Consider the following 16,565-nt stretch of genomic DNA (forward strand, 5'->3'; position numbering starts at 1 on the left):
TCTGTCTCAAAAAAAAAAAAAAAAATGGCATCACTGCTGGGTGCAATGGATCATGCCTGTAATCCCAGCAACAGGAGGATCTTTCGAGCCTAGTAGTTCAACGCCAGCATGGCCAACATAGCAAGATCCCTAGGCCCTATTTCAAAAAAAAAAAAGTTTATTAGTTAGACGTTTTGGCATGTACCTGTAATCCCAGCTACTTGGGAGGCCGAGGAGAGAGGATTGCTTGAGCTCAGGAGTTCCAGGCTCAGTGAACTATGATGGCATCACTGCACTCTAGCCTGAGCAACCCTATCTCTTAAAATAATAATAATAATAATGTTTTAAAAGAAAACTAAAAGACATCACTAAAGAAGTCTTTGGGCTGAATGTTGAAGAGGGATTTTGGGAATAAGAGAAGCATTCTAGACTGAGGAGACAGCAAGTGAGAAGATGTGAAGAGCATGGGACCTTCCCAGGCTAGCAGAACCAGCGTGGCTGGAGCAGAGGGCCAGGGGAATGACTGTGAGTGAGCGCGGACAGGGGCCAGGGACTAGACTGTGAAGGGTGTTTGTATTAGTCTGTTTTCACGCTGCTAATAAAGACATACCTGAGACTGGGCAATTTACAAAAGAAAGAGGTTTATTGGACTTACAGTTCCATGCGGCTGGGGAAGCCTCACAATCATGGCGGAAGGTGAAAGGCATGTCTCATATGGCAGCAGACAAGAGAAGAGGGCTTGGGCGGGGAAACTCCCCTTTATTTTATTTATTTATTTATTTATTTATTTATTTATTTAGAGACAATGTCTCCCTCTCCCTCTGGTGTCGCCCAGGCTGGAGTGCAGTGGCACAGTCTCAGCTCACTGCAACCTCTGCCTCCCAGGTTCAAGCAATTCTCCCGCCTCAGCCTCCTAAGTAGCTAGGATTACAGGCATGTGCCACCACAGCCTGGCTAATTTTTGGATTTTTAGTAGAGATGGGGTTTCACCACATTGGTCAGGCTGGCCCTTTTAAAATCATCAGATCTGATGAGACTTATTCACTATCACGAGAACAGCACAGGAAAGACCCACCCCCATGATTCAACTACCTCCCACTGGCTTGCTCCTGCAACACATGGGAATTCAAGATGAGATTTGGGTGGAGACACAGCCAAACCATATCATTCTGCCCCTGGCCCCTCCCAAATCTCATGTACTCACATTTCAAAACCAAACATGCCTTCCCAACAGTCCCCCAGGTCTTAACTCATTTCAGCATTAACTCAGAAGTCCACAGTCCAAAATCTCATCTGAGACAAGGCAAGTCCCTTCCACTTATGAGCCTGTAAAATCAAAAGCAGGTTAGTTATTTCCTAGATACTATGGGGGTACAAGCATTGGGTAAATACAGCCATTCCAAATGGGAGAAATTGGCCAAAACAAAGTGGCTACAGGCCCCAGGCAAATCTGAAATCCAGCAGGGCAGTCAAATCTTAGAACTCCAAAATGATCTCCTTTGACTCCATGTCTCGCATCCAGGTCACACTGATGCAAGAGGTAGGTTCCCATAGTCTTAGGCAGCTCCACCCCTGTGGCTCTGCAGGGTACAGCCCCTCTCCTGGCTGCCTTCACTGGCTGGTGTTGAGTATCTGAAGCTTTTCCTGGTGCATGGTGCAAGCTGTCAGTGGATCTACCATTCTGGGGTCTGACCCTCTTCTCACAGCTCCACTAGGCAATGTCCCAGTAGGGACTCTATGTGGGGATTCCTGCCCCACATTTCCCTTCTGCACTGCCCTAGCAGAAGTTCTCCATGAGAGCCCTGCCCCTGCAGCAAACTTCTGCCTGGGCATCCAGGTGTTTCCATACATCTGAAATGTAGGCAGAGGCTCCCAAACCTCAATTCTTGACTTCTCTGTACTCGCAGGCTCAACACCATGTGGAAGTTGCCAAGGCCTGAGGCTTGTGCCCTCTGAAGCCATGGCCCAAGCTCTACGTTGTCCCCTTTCAGCCCTGGCTGGAGTGGCTAGGATGCAGGGCACCAAGTCCCTAGGCTGCACACAGGAGACCCTGGGACCGGCCCATGAAACCACTTTTTCCTCCTAGGCCTCTGGGCCTGTGATGGGAGGGGCTGCTGTGAAGACCTCTGACATGCCCTGGAGACATTTTCCCCATTGTCTTGGGGATTAACATTTGGCTCCTCATTACTTATGCAAATCTCCATAGCTGGCTTGGATTTTCTTTTCTATCACATTATCAGGCTGCAAATTTTCTGAACTTTCATGTTCTACTTCCTTTACAGAACTGAATGTCTTTAACAGCACCCAAGTCACCTCTTGAATGCTTTGCTACTTAGAGATTTCTTCCACCAGATACCCTAAATCTTCCCTCTCAAGTTCAAAGTTCCACAAATCTCTAGGGCAGGGGCAAAATGCTACCAGTTTCTTTATTAAAATATAACAAGAGTCACCTTTGCTCCAGTTCCCAACAAGTTCCTCATCTCCATCTGAGACCACCTCAGCCTGGACCTTATTGTTCATATCACTATCAGCATTTTTGCCAAAGCCATTCAACAAGTTTCTAGGAACTTCCAAACTTTCCCACATTTTCCTGTCTTCTTCTGAACCCTCCAAACCGTTCCAACCTCTGTCTGTTACCCAGTTCCAAAGTCACTTCCACATTTTTGGGTAACTTTTCAGCAGCGCCCTACTCCACTGGTACAAACTTTTGAGTGCGGACAGGGCCAGGGACTAGACTGTGAAGGGTGTTTGTATTAGCCTGGTTTTACGTCGCTGATAAAGACATACCTGAGACTGGGCAATTTACAAAAGAAAGAGGTTTATTGGACTTACAGTTCCATGTGGCTGGGGAGACCTCACAATCATGGTAGAAGGTGAAAGGCATGTCTCACGTGGTGACAGATGAGAGAAGAGAGGTCGTGCAGGGAAACTCCCCTTTTTAAAACCATCAGATCTGGTGAGACTTATTCACTATCATGAGAACAGCACTGGAAAGACCTTCCTCCATGATTCAACTACCTCCCACCAGTTCTCTCCCACAACACATGGGAATTCAATATAATATTTGGGTGGGGACACAGCCAAACCGTATCAGTGTTAGAGCCAAAGTCAGGAGGTAGGAGCTGGGGTCAAGGGAATGGGACCCAGCAGAGGGCTTTACACAAGAGACTTACAGGATCAGCTTGGGGCCTTGAAAAAAGCACGCATGATGGTGGGGAGCTGGATTATTTAGGGAGTCAGCTGTTGGTGGGAAGAGTCACCAGAAAATGGTATTGCACAGTCCTAGTGAGAAAGGTGAATATGAGCCAGGCATGGTGGTGTGGACCTGTGGTCCCAGCTACTCAGGAGGCCAGAGCAGGAGGATCGCTTGAGCCTAGGAGTTAGAGGCCAGCCTGGGCAACATAGGAAGACCCCATCTCTAAAAAAATAATAATAATAACAAAAAAAGTTGGACATGAAGCAAGTTGAGAGTGGAAGGAGGAGTGGAAGGAGATGTTCCTTCAGAACACGAAAGCCCAGAGAAGCCCAGTGATTGTCTTTAGTTCATACAGCTGGTGGCAGAGCCTGGACTTAAACTTACGTTAACACTAGAAGCAGGTGACCAATCTGCCATCTAGAGATTGCATTCACATACGTTCCCAACCCCCCCGCCACACACGCAGACTATTTTATAGAGGAGGGGACGTTGAGGACCTGAGAGGTCAGTCTCCATTTGTTTGGCAAATTGAAACAGGAAATGGCAGCACCTGAACAGAGGCTAAGCGAGGACAAATCGATTCAGTAAGCATTTGCTGAGCACCCACCACATGCCCTGGACTATGTCTTCAAGGACCTCCGAGTTTGAAAGGGAAGAAAACACATACAGAAAAACTCCAAACAAGGCAGACAGACGTGTGTTAGAGTGGGCGATGGACAAAGATCCACGGGAAGCCAGAGGAGGGTATGGTTTCAGCTGAAATCGGTGCCACAGCCTTGTGGAATCTAGGGCAGGAGCCTGAATGGTGGAAGGAGGCTTGGAGGAGGGAAAGGGGTTCCATGGATGACACTTGATGCTGCAGCAGGGCCTGGCCTGGAGCTCAGGTCTTTCTGCCTCTTCTGCTTCTTGGCCCCTCAGGGATACTTGGGCTGGGCCCAGCTGACAGACAGATGCCGGTGCTGAAGCCAGAGTCGCAGCATTCCTGGGTCCTTCACTTGGCACAAGCCTGGAAACAAGTAGACACGACGTGGCCTGCCTGAGGGTGGGGTCAGGGACAGAGGGGCAGGGAGCTGAGGAGTTGGCACTATGGGAAGAGCCACTTTTGTCCGGGTTGCTGGGAGCTTCTGTGGCTCATGGTAGTCCAATAACGATGACTCCAGGTGACCTCTGTCACCATTTTCTATTAGGCAATGTTTCCTGCCCATTCCTGGTTTTAGTGGGCTAAATAATACCCTTGTGTATGAGATTTTTTTTTTTCTTTTTTGAGACAGAATCTCGCTCTTGTCTCCCAGGCTGGAGTGCAATGGCACAATCTTGGCTTACTGCAACCTCTGCCTCCCGGGCTCAAGCAAGCCTTCTGCCTCAGCCTCCTGAATAGCTGGGATTACAGGCACGCGCCACTATGCCTGGCTAATTTCTGTATTTTCAGCAGATATGGGGTTTCGCCATGTTGGCCAGGCTGGTCTCAAACTCCTGACCTGAAGTGATCCACCCATCTCGGCCTCCCAAAATGTTGGAATTACAGGCATGGGCCACCACGCCCAGCCTGAAATATAAGATTGAAGAGATGGATTCCCTATGGTATTCACACATTTCCTTACCATGGGCTAGTCACTTAAAATGGCCATGCTAATATTTGTTTTATGGAAAAGTGGGGACTATCACATCTGCCTGCAGACTACGGATAAAAGCAATATTATAAAAATGTATGTTCAAGCCTGGGCAAGATAGTGAGACCTCATCTCTTAAAATAAATAAATAAATAAAAAATAGCAGGATGTGGTGGCGTGCATCTGTAGTCCCAGCTACTCAGGAGGCTGAGATGGGAGGATCACCTGAGCTCAGGAGGTCGAGGCTGCAGTGAGCTATGATCACGCCACTGTACTCCAGCCTGGGTGAGAGTGATACCCTGTCTCTAACAACAACAACAAAATATGTTCATTAGGAGTCTATCCCTGAGCACAGCTAAAATTCTGTAGCACTCGTAGAATTGCTTCGTCAGTTCTACAGGAAATTGAGCCCTAGGTGAGTTGGCAATTGAGAAAAATTCCTGAAAAGAGAGGAAAGACTGAAAGTGGTCTAGTATTTCCTAGACTGCACTTCACTTCACATGATAGTGTGCTGCAAGGTGAAGGGGAAGGGCTAAGGACTCAGGCCAAACTTCAGCTTGTCACTTTCCCTCATTCAACACATATTTAGGACCTATATCATGTTCTGGGAAATTACTAGCTATGTGACTTACGTAGACAACGCTTTTGAACTTTATTTTTCTCATCTGGAAAACTAAAAATAATATGTATGTACCTCATAGGTCTATAGTAAAAATTAAATGAAATGTGTCTGTTGTAAATAATGTATTAGAACATCAGCTCTGTGTCTGAGCAGTGTAGGGCACTTAGGGATCCTGAGTTTTCACCCCTGACTGGTCTCACTTACTTCCTGGCAAGATTGGGCGGCCCTGACCCACTTGGTCTAGCGCACAGGATTGGCACCTGGCTTGTTCTGTCTTCTGCAGAACTCAGCCAGGAATTCAGCACTCCTACCAGCTGGGGTAGAGAACCCAATGGAAGCAGAAAGAGCTTCTCCCAAGGCTGACCTGGTGCAGTCTGGGCTGGTTAGTCAAGGGGAACAGAAACCACTCAAGTATCTAGTGGTTGATCAAACTCCAGCTGTTTGCCTCAGAGCCTTCCTTCCACCCAGCCTTAACTGCTGTTATTTGAGGTCTATTCATACGTCCTGTATGCAGAGGGAATAGGTGAAGATTGGTTGCTCTTTGTCATTGAAGAAACCTGTGCTTCACTTCTCTTATTGAAGGAATCAGCCTTCCCCAGGATTATCTGGGCTCACTGGGCCCTACCGTGCAGGACTTCTTTTGAATGATTGCAGGTATCCTGCCTTTCTCTGGCCCACATGGCTCACAAGCTCATCACTAGTCCTCATCACCAGCAGCCATAAGCTGCAACTGACCTGATTCAGCAGAAAAGAAATGAATGTACTAAAAGGATATTGGGAGAGCCAGGGAGCCAGGCCTGAGGCAAAGCTTCCAGGAACCATATCTAAGACATGCTGCAGAAGCTGTTGGATGAGAATGCTGCAGCTGCCCCCGAGTTCTTGCTGCTGCTGTTTGTGCACTACTAGGAGCCCACCTCCCCATGACTGCTGTGGTACCCACCACACATGCTGCTGCCACCCCAGGAGCACACAGCTGCCACCCAAGGCACGTCAGATGCATGTGCCACCATGTTCCCTTGAAAAGTGCAAGCCTGTGTATGCTTTTTCCTCACATTTGTTACCTGCAACTCAAAGTCAGGGGCCCTTGACTGGTGAACTCCAGACCACAGGCTCCTAACACAAGTTTTCTAGCTTTCATCTTAGAAAAGCAGGACACCTGTAATCCCAGCATTTTGGGAGGCCGAGGTGGGAAGATCACTTGTGGCCAGGAATTCAAGACCAGCCTGGGCAACATAATGAGACCCCTATCTCTCTCTCTAAAAAAAAAAAAAAAAAAAAAAAAAAAAAAAAAAAAAAAAAAAAAAAAAAGAAAGAAAAAAAGAAAGAAAGAAAAAAGAAAGAAAAGAAAAGCAGGGCTCCTAAAGTGGGAAGATTTCCAAGCATTAGACCATGTGTCAGAAATAGACAAAATATATACAGAAAATGTCCACTTTGTACTCTGGCCCCGGGCTCTCATCATCTTCCCAGTCCCACCTCCTCCCACCTGATGGACCCAAGCCCCAGGCCCTGTGTTAAGGCTTGGCCTGAGATGTTCTGCATGGGGGCCTGAGCCATGAGAGAAGTGCAAGGAATTCACATGGGCGCTTCTGGACAGTGAGCACCAAGGGGATGCTGTCTGAGCTTGGGAACCCCAGAGGGGGTTAAGGGAAGAGTACCAGGGTAATGATTAGCTAGAGTCATAAAATGGGGAGATCTAGCATGGCCTTGGGGAACATCTAGTGGGCATCACACATCCAAATGCCTGCAGAGGGGCCAGGCAGGTCAGACAATAGGGGATGATGGGGCCTGTGGGGATGCGCCTTTAGGCATTACATTCAAAGACTTAAGTCTACTGTGCAGAGGTGGTAAGAATGATACAAGTGGTTGTTGTTGGGGGGCTGATTGACTATAAAGGGGCATGAAGAAACTTTCTGCAGGTGATGGAAATGTTCTGTCTGTTGTTTTGGGTGGGGTTACATCTTATATACCTTCATCAAAGAAATAACTTAGGTCTGTGCATTTTACCATGAAGTATACCTCAATTTAAAAACTTGGGGCAAATTCATAAAGCAATGTGGATCTGGCTCTCGGGCTAACCATTTGTAAACTTCTGTTGCAATCCGACTTCCAGAGGCGTCCTTGGCTCCTCGTCCTGGAAAAGCGCGACTGCGGCGTGGTCTGGCGGGCGGACGCTCACTGCGCGGTCTCCACGCCTGGCAGGTGGCGCGGGGCAGGCAGCTGTGCCAGCCTAGCATTTCCACCTGCCGGGAGGAGGCGGTCCCCTGGGGCCCGGCCGGCATCTCCCTGGCCTGAAAATGAGCCGGTCACCCCAAACGCCAACTCCGAAAGGAGCGGAAGCGGATGGAACAGCTGGTCCCAGGGAGCGCGGGCCAGGCGCGCAGATAAATCACGGACACACACTGCACGGATAGCTCCAGACTGGCGTTGAGTGCCAAATGCCGACACAGACACGGTCAGATTCCAGGAAGAGAAATCCGATCCGATGCGCGCTAGGCGGCGGCGGCGGAGCACAGTGAAACCCACCTGAGGGGGAAGGGTTGGGGGGCACCCAATCTTGATGGAGCCCCTCCCCGTGCGGGCACTTTGGGCACTTCCTGAAGTCCTACCTGGCCACCAGCCTGCCCGGGGCATCAGGCATCGCCACTTCACTGGGGAGAAAAGCCAGACCGCCGCAGTTCACGGAGCGGTAGGGATTGCGGTGGAATTCCAGGCCGGAGTGTGTGACCCCACGCCCTAACTCCGTCCTCTCCTCCACCCCGAGGCGAGCAGGTGTCTGCAGGAGTGCCTCCAACCCCATTGCAAAGCGGACGTGGCCCTCGTCTCGATGTCGGCGCTGCTCGCCGAGGGGGACCCCGGGGTGGTGTTGGGCGCGCGGGGCGGGGACGGGGACGCGCTGCGGCCAAGTCCCCGGTCCCTGCGACCCGCAGGGACCTTCCGGACGCACGGAGCCCGGCCCTCCAGCCGGCGCCCGCCCTGATTGGCGCCCGAGGCCGGCCTCCCGCCGGCTCACCTGCCACTCCCAGCCAATCGGGGCCACCAGAATTGGGGCTGTCGCCGGGGGGGGTGGGTGGCTAGGGCGGGAGGGGAGGAGATGCTGCCGGCCCGAGGCTGAGCCACCCTCCCCGCGGAGTTCCCGCCCGGCCCTCTGCAATCCGGAGCCCAAGCCGCCGGCTACGCGCCCGGCGCCCCCTTGGTGCCGCGTCCGGTGCCCAGCGCGCTTTGATGCTGCAGCTCCGGGCCGGGCTGCTCTGCTTCTCTGCCCTCTGGGACGCTCTCCGACGGCTCCGCCCTCGCCTCTCGCCCCGCGTCCCTGGCGAACCCGGGGAGGTGGGGTCCGGGCCGGGCACAGCCCCGCTGAGGCAGGATGTTCACGTCCAAGTCCAACTCGGTGTCGCCCTCGCCGTCCCTGGAGCAGGCTGACTCGGACGCCCTGGACATCAGCACCAAAGTGCAGCTCTACGGCGTGCTGTGGAAGAGGCCTTTCGGCAGGCCGTCGGCCAAGTGGTCCCGGCGGTGAGTGCGCCCCCGCGCCCCAAGGAGACCGCCGGGGAGAGAGCCTGGGCCTCGTTACCCCTCCCACCCCCTCCAGTCGCCGTCGTGCCTCTGCTTTCCTGTGTGACCTTGGCGTCACCCCGTTTCACTCTACACTGGCTCCCGCAGGAAAATGTGGACCATAGTCTGGGCCAGGAGAATGGGGATGGGGCCCCTGCCCTGGGGCGGTGGCAAATTCTCTATGGAATGAACCTGACCCTCGAGTGGGAATGTTGGGTGTGGGCAGAAGAGACCGTGGTCGGGGTGGGATCCCAGCTAGGTCAGATCAGGCCAGACTGAGGGGAGGGAGAAACTCCATCTCTAGCCAAAGATGCCCCCAACCCCGGGACACCCACTGTCAATTCCATCGTCTTCACAACCCCTGACCCAGGCCGCAAGGACCGGGCCTGAGTGTCTCCCTCCCGCCAACCACCCACCCTTAGACGGAGAGGGACCTGGCCCTTCTGAAAGGCTCAGGCTAAGGAGGGAGGAAGGGCCAGGAAGGGTGCTTGTCCATGGGGAAGTGACCTTGGCAACCCCTCCAACTGTCCCTTGAAATAATTTTTTTAAAAGTGAGCACAGGGAAGAGAGATTCTAGTGCTTCAGGAGGAGGAGCTGGAAAGGAGGGAGGCAGCTGGAGTGAAGGAGGGGATAGATTGGTTCTGCCAAGGATTGATCCTCTGAAAGGGGTGGTGGAGAGAGACAGGGTAGTCCCAACCATCCTTCAGCCCCAGCTGCCTGGTCCCCAACTCAGACGCGACTCCGCGGACATCGGTAGCCACTCTCCACTTACAAATTAGCCTGGGAGGTATTGAGGGAAGAGGGAGTTCACAGCCCCGGACTTGCAGGAAGCTCCCAACTGGCTGCAGGTGCTGTGGGCCATTTTCTGGACAGTTTCCACTCTCCAGTCAATTTCAGTTCTGAGATTCACTACTGGTATGGCCTGGAGAATGCAGACCCTGTCCAGCCCTTCCGCGGAGGTGTGACCCTTCCAGGAAACCAGGGGTATCCAGATGCCCCTTCCCCATCCCACACTCTATGAGTCTGCCCCTGAGCAGAGGGGGCCTCCAGTGTTCCCAGGACCACAGATCATGTGGATGTGGTAGTGGTGGGTGCTGATGTTCTGTTCTGATGAATAATTTAATGTTTCTATAAGACCGCAGAACAAATGGAGCTGTGGACAGTAGCTCACATTTTACATCCCTGGTTTCATGTTGTTTTGTTGCTTCTGACAGGTTTCTCTCTGGGATTTAATGGGATACAGGCTTCTTGAGTTCCTCCAAAGTTGAGCTTATCTCTGACCCCCTAAATGAAGGCTTGGAGCAACATGGAGTGTATTTGGGGAGCTTCCAGTATTGTGCTATGTGAGCTACAGCCCCCAGGGCCAGGAGAGCTGGGGTGGAAAGGCTGTGTGTAGATTCAAGCACAATCAGCAGAATATCTCCCCCCACCACCCATCTTTCTTCTGCCTCAGCAGCTCCAGATAGTTAATCTTTCTTTTCTATTGGGTCTGGCTGCTGTTCTGGGTCCTGTCAACCAAGACTTCTCTTGCCAGACATTTTCACCTGACAGCATCCCTAGAAAATGCTAGGTGCTTGTGACCCCCAGGGTATGTCCCCTGGTCCTCCCCTTCACCACTGCAGGTACATTGGGAACCTGGTCTCTGCACCCACAGTTGATTCCAGGGCTAGGAAGTGTCAGGAGTACAGGGCATAGGCCCCCAGCTAAAAGCACAATGGTAGTGCCGAGGAGGCTTGGAGAGGTTTAGTGTCCCCCACCCAGAGACTCCATCTTCTCCTCCATCCACTACCGTGGCCCCCAAAGCCACCCGAAACGATGCAGTCAGAGTCTGAGCAGTATGTATGCTCTGCTAATACAGCTAAAAGTCAAGTCCTTTAGCCTCCTTCCAAGGAGATCGTTACCTGGGTTCCCTTCCTTTGTAGGAATTTCGGAGCTGCCACTGTGCAAAGACTACCTGGGGCTCAAGAAAGAACTAACATCCCACCTGCCCATTCTAGGCCTCTGTGTTCTCAGTTCTGGGAATACACAACACACACACACACACACACACACACACACACACACACACACACACACACACGCTATTTAGTCTTGGGTCAGTGACAGAGCCAGCCAGAGAGGGCCTGGCTGTGGGGGAGAAAGATGCTCAGCTCAGCCCCCTCTCACTTCCCATCAGGGCCCCCTGGGCCCCAGCTTCCCATTTGTAAAGTAGAGTCTGTGGGCTCGCTAATTAGCAGCCACAGGAAGACTTGGGGACAGAGCAGCTGAGGGCCGCCACCGCAGAGCCTTGCCATTAGGGCGATCAATGCCCTGGCTGGAGCAGTTAAGGGGAGGGGGCCTGAAAAGTCTCAGCACTGCATTAGTAAAGAATAAGCTGGAGAGAACTGGCTGTGGCCAGCTGGGTTCTATAAAACCTTTTCCGCTCAGGGTCTGTCTTAGGACCTGTGCCTCCAGCTTCCACCGCCCAAGCAGCCCTGCCTGCCTGGGGTGGGAAGGTGCCCTTGAGCTGAAGGGTCAACTTATTTCCTGGGGGCAACAAAAGGGGAAGGGAATCAAAAGCATTAATTAGCAGAGATCAGATAATCTGGGAGAGATGTCTAGAAGGGAAGGCTGTTGACTGTGTCCTCATCTTGGTCTGTGAGTGGAGATGGAAGTGCAAAGACCTGGGCAGTGCCAGGACAAAGAGGAAGGGGGTGGGAAATCGCAGCCTCAGCCAGTGTCATGCTGTGAGGGCTTGGCCTAGACTAATTCTTTCCTGAGATTGAATGCTTTTTCCAGCATTCTATTCCACCTCCCAAATCCCTGCTGAACACTTCCCAAGGCCGGAACCCCTGAGGAGGAGGACCCACCCACTTCCTTCCTGCAACAGGAGCATCTATAATCCTCCTCACCCCTTCTCCTCCCCAGGGGCGGGGTAGCCAGTAGGGCCTGAACCGAGCTCCGCAGTTTACTCTTGCAGAGCATCGGTGGGTCCCTGACTTAGGGAGCTAAGATTCATGGTGTCCACCTGGTGCCAGTGGAGCCATGGAGACAGTGGCCATGTGTCCTAAATCTCAGGCCACAACCTGTACAGTGTGTAAAGATTATCTGTGCAGATGAGGGTCACCATGCCAAAAAGACTTGAGGAGACTTTCTTCCCACAGGGATTTGGAGCCCAGGGTTTTGACTTTGGTGCTCAGCACTGCTTCCCAGAGGTGACACCAATGCCGAGCTTTCCTAGAGCAGAGAGAAGAGCCTATCCTGTCAGCTTCACGGCACTAGGCTCAGCCTCACCCTGGTGACCCTGGGGTTTGGTCTCACTTTCTGGCACCCCTGGCATTCCCCTCAGCTGGCTGCGTGAGGTATCCCACAAGCAGAGTTGTAACATTTCTGCTGTGGAGGGTGCCTGCAGGACCCCCTTTAAAAAATAAACTTCTATTATTCAAACTTCTACCAGAGTGGCAACATAGGGTGTGGGGAACAGTGACCAGGTGGCAGTTGAGGGGCAGGGATCGTCTGCTAATGTGTGTGGGAAGCTGGGGAGGGGACAGAGCAGAGGAGCTCTTTCAGCATTGATGAAGAAGAAGGACTTGGGGAACAGTGTCTCTGCCTCCAGAAAAAAAAAGTGACCAAATTACTTTATTCTGAAGATTTCATAGTGTTTTTCACTCTCTGGCTCCTTGTTCCAGAGCTGTTCTCCCAAGCTCACGATAGGAAACTGAGGCACAGAGGCAGGGGGAAGGTGCCTTTTCTGAGTCTCCTCAGATTGCTCTACCCATCACCCTCTTCCCTTTCTGTGCTGGTGGCATCCAGGTTACCGTGAATCCTTGGGTTAGGGAGACGGGCACACTCTCTGGATCACCCAGCCATAAATGAAATGATACACATCAGGTCAGGCTTCCTGGGGTCGTATGATTATTTACCCAGACCAGGTCTGCCAAAGTTAAGTGAGTTAATTGTGCAAACAAGTGGCATTTCTTTCTCACCCACTCCCTGAGGAGCTGCCCTCCGTGGCTGTTGATGTCCTATTTGAAAATGAGTCTCACCTGTGTATGGGTCAGACCTCCAGCTTGCAGAGAGTTCAGCTTCCTTGTACCCAAGACTTAAAAATAACAAAGTAATTGCTTCTGAGAGCAGCTGTGGGTATGGTAGAAAGTGAATCTAAGGCCGGGTGTGGTGGCTGGTAATTCCAGCACTTTGGGAGTCCAAGGTGGGTGGATCACTTGAGGTCAGGAGTTGGAGACCAGCCTGGCCAACATGGCAAAACCCTGTCTCTACTAAAAATACAAAGATTAGCCAGGCATGGTGGTGGGTGCCTGTAATCCCAGCTACTTAGGAGGTTGAGGCAGGAGAATCGCTTGAACCTAGGAGGTGGAGGTTGCAATGAGCAGAGATTGAGCCACTGCACTCCAGCCTGAGGGACAGAGTGATACTCCATCTCAAAAAAAAAAAAAAAAAAAAAAAAAAAAGGAAAAAAAAGAAAGTGAATCTAAGCTTAGAGGCAGGTGCTCCAAGTTCCAGCCCCAGCTCTGCCAGTAACCAGCTGCATGATCCAGGCTGTGGCATTTCACCCCACTGGCCAGCAGTGTCTCATCTATAGAGTGGGAATGGGATGGGTCAAACTGTGTGCCACAGATGACCCCAGAGGTGCCTTGAGTCTACCACAAGGGAATGGGGAACAGGGGTACAGCTCCAAGACTCCCCACCCACTTCAAGCAATACCTCTGCGCTGTTATATATATTTTTTGTTTGTTTGTTTGTTTGTTTGAGAGAGAATCTCCTTCTGTCACCAAGGCTGGAGTGCAGTGTCGCGATCTTGGCTCACTGCAACCTCTGCCTCCCAGGTTCAAGGAATTCTCATACCTCAGCCTCCCGATTAGCTGGGATCACAGGCATGTACCACCATGCCCGGCTAATTTTTGAATTTTTGAGTAGAGATGGGGTTTCGCCATGTTGGCTAGGCTGTTCTCAAACTCCTGACCTCAGGTGATCTGCCCGCCTCGGCCTCCCAAAGTGCTGGGTTTACAGGCATGAGCCACCTGTTATATGTTTTACACCAGCAGTCCCCAATGTTTTTGGCACCAGGTGCCATGACTGGTTTCATGGAAGACAATTTTTCCAAGGACAGGGGTGGGTGTGGGGGTGGTTTCATCAGGCATTAGATTCTCATAATGACTGTGCAACCTAGATCCCTTGCCATGCACAATTTACAAAAGGGTTGGTGCTCCTATGAGAATCTAATGCCACCGCTGATCTGACAGGAGGCGGAGCTCAGGCGGTAATGCCAGCCACGGGGAGAAGCTGTAAAAACAGATGAAGCTTCACCTGCTCATCTCCTGCTGTGTGGCCCAGTTCCTAACAGGCCATGGACTGGTACTGGTCCAGGGCCCAGGGGTTGAGGACTCCTGTTTTACACATTACGGTTGTCTTACTGTTGTTGGAATACTTGTTCCAGGGGGACTAAGTTTTTTGAGCCCCCTTGGACTTGATAATCTCTCTGAACTCTAATGTGTCATGACTCATGCATTTCACAGATAGAATTCCTGCTGTTCTGCCATCTTAGACTGGATGCCAGATGAGAAGCACAGGCCAGGATGAGCATTTCCTGAGCACACCAGGCCATCCAGAATGGACACAAGGGACACATACTGGGGCTGTGTCATTTCTACCTTCCTTCTGCCAGTTCTGAAAAGGACACTTCTGAGGGCAGTCCTTCTCCAGCTCCACCCCCTACATAGCCATTCTCAGTATCCAGGAGGCTCGGAGAGGAGGGAGACTGGCTGCTGGGCCTATTCTGGAAGTTTGTGCCTGGGGAAGAGGGGGAAGCCAGGCTGGATGTTCGCCTTCCTGGGAAATGTAACTCATGTGTAACTCACACATCCACTAGGCTCTTGCTGCTCTCTTGAGAGTGAGATAAATTTGGTCCCAAGACCAAATCCCATATCTAAAGGAAGTCTAAAATCTGTACCAAGATTTCTGTTAATCTCTAAGAGGCTGTAAACTAGTTTCTTGGTTGATGGATTAATTTGCTGACCAATGTACACGGTCCTTGTTGCACAACCAGAGGTGGAACTCAGCTTTTATTCCTCAGTTTTCCAGCCTTCCACACTGCTGCATAAACACAGCAGGTATTTATGAGTCTAGCAGCCTATCCTGAAGGGAAGCTGTGGCAAAGAGGAGGGCAGAGGAGGTATTTAAATTACAGAATTGCAAACATCTTCAAATTGAGCGTTAGGTCCCTGGTAGGCACCCCACCTCGCTGTCACCAGAGATGGTGACATCACTCTTTCTCTGGACTCTTGGATCCTCCCAGGATCCTCTCTCCTCTGCACTCTGCCATCACTCCTCCTCCCTATTGTCCTACAGGATTTTCCCCAAATTCAAATTTCTTTCACTCTGTTAAGCAAAGCCCTTTCTAGCTCCTACTCCTAAACTCAGTGGCATTCGCATCTCCAAACATTAGGGAGCTCACCTGAGTGGACAGAGACTGGATAGGCCTTTGTTTAACAGGACCTGCCCAACATAGAAGATACCTGTGGTTCTAGATAACATTTTCCTTGGCTCCAGATGGGCTTATCATGAGGCAGTGGTGACCATCAAGCTCTGGTTGAGCCCTTGTTGCATTCAGAGCACTGGGGAGGGGGGCAGAAGATGGGGACAAAGCTAAAGCTTGAGAAAACCCTTCTTGGATTCCCTAATTCATATTGGATGGCACCTGTGCCACTCTGTGACCCAAGCTAGAGTCCTGGTCATCGTGTCATCCCAGTCCCTGCTCACCCTGCCCTTGTTTAACATTTCGATGAGCCTTGCTGATTTGTACCCCCCAATAAATTTAATTTTCCCTTTGCCTGCTTGTGGACTTCCCCATGGCTAAAACTACAATATGACCTTATAAGTGCCCTGTTTGAAACTTGCTGGCAGCTCCCCTTGTCTGCAGGAAGAAGTCCAGCGTCTTCACAAGGACTACTCACTCTGCCCCGCTCTGTCCCTGCTCTCTGACCTTAACTCACTCCTTACCGCACCTCCCCTGCACCACTGCCCACCCTTTGCACTTTCTGCCAATAATACCAGAGATATTTTTATAACTTTGAACACACTATTCTTTGCCTATGCTGTTCCCTCTGTCTGGAATGGATCTCTCCCATTTCCATTTCCTTCCAAATTCCCAAGATACTCCTATTCATTCTTCAAAGCCCTGCTTAGTTGTCACATCTTGGGGAGCTCCCTCGGCTGGACCCTTAAACCATTGATTCCTCCCGGTCTTCACTCTTCCTATATCTAATATAAACTTACAATGTTGCAATATATTGTGGCACATTACAATGTTGCAGTCTACTCTCCTGGCGTGTTGTAAAGTTACAGTGTACTGTGGTATGCTACGATGTTGCAGAGTACTTCCCTGGTATGTTACAAAGTTAAAGCCTACCCTGGAGCTTTACAATGTTGCGGTGTATCCTCTTGATGCTTTACAACTATCCTAGCTCCCCGTTCCCAGCTATGTGATCTGGGGCATTATTTAATTTCTCTATGCCCCAGTTTCCTCACCTACCTCATGTGAGGAGTTGAATGAGTTAGCACAATGCTGTTACTAGAACAGTGTTTAGCACCTAGCACAAAGGAGGAGCTT

The 16,565-nt window shown here is 51.1% G+C and overlaps 2 protein-coding genes across 2 annotated transcripts in view; one reads left to right on the forward strand and one right to left on the reverse strand.

Annotated features, from left to right (window-relative positions):
- Positions 1-2,827: 2,827 nt before the first annotated feature.
- On the reverse strand, positions 2,828-8,461 carry LOC117975844 (uncharacterized). The gene is made up of 2 exons (XM_055097735.2): positions 8,014-8,461; positions 2,828-4,181 (listed from the first exon to the last, which is right to left on the reverse strand). The coding sequence occupies exons 1-2, from the start codon at positions 8,202-8,204 to the stop codon at positions 3,737-3,739; spliced, it is 636 nt and encodes a 211-aa protein (XP_054953710.1). The 5' UTR covers positions 8,205-8,461; the 3' UTR covers positions 2,828-3,736.
- A 19-nt stretch (positions 8,462-8,480) lies between these two features.
- The window catches only part of PLEKHD1 (pleckstrin homology and coiled-coil domain containing D1), a 46,532-nt gene continuing 38,447 nt past the window's right edge, over positions 8,481-16,565 (forward strand). Inside the window, exon 1 of the mRNA XM_003824100.5 lies at positions 8,481-8,920. Coding sequence (XP_003824148.1) covers positions 8,772-8,920 — 149 coding nt within the window. The 5' untranslated portion in view covers positions 8,481-8,771. The remainder of the gene's footprint in view (positions 8,921-16,565) is intronic.

This window comes from Pan paniscus, chromosome 15 (assembly GCF_029289425.2).
Source record: "Pan paniscus chromosome 15, NHGRI_mPanPan1-v2.0_pri, whole genome shotgun sequence".
Taxonomy (NCBI): Eukaryota; Metazoa; Chordata; class Mammalia; order Primates; family Hominidae; genus Pan; species Pan paniscus.

What these genes read in the sequence shown, in the direction of transcription:
- LOC117975844 (XM_055097735.2), bottom strand. Translation starts at nt 8,204, where the DNA reads ATGGGGTTGGAGGCACTCCTGCAGACACCTGCTCGCCTCGGGGTGGAG. An exon ending in CCGGGCAGGCTGGTGGCCAG is followed by an intron (nt 4,182 to 8,013) that starts GTAGGACTTCAG and finishes ACTTGTTTCCAG; the next exon opens with GCTTGTGCCAAGTGAAGGAC.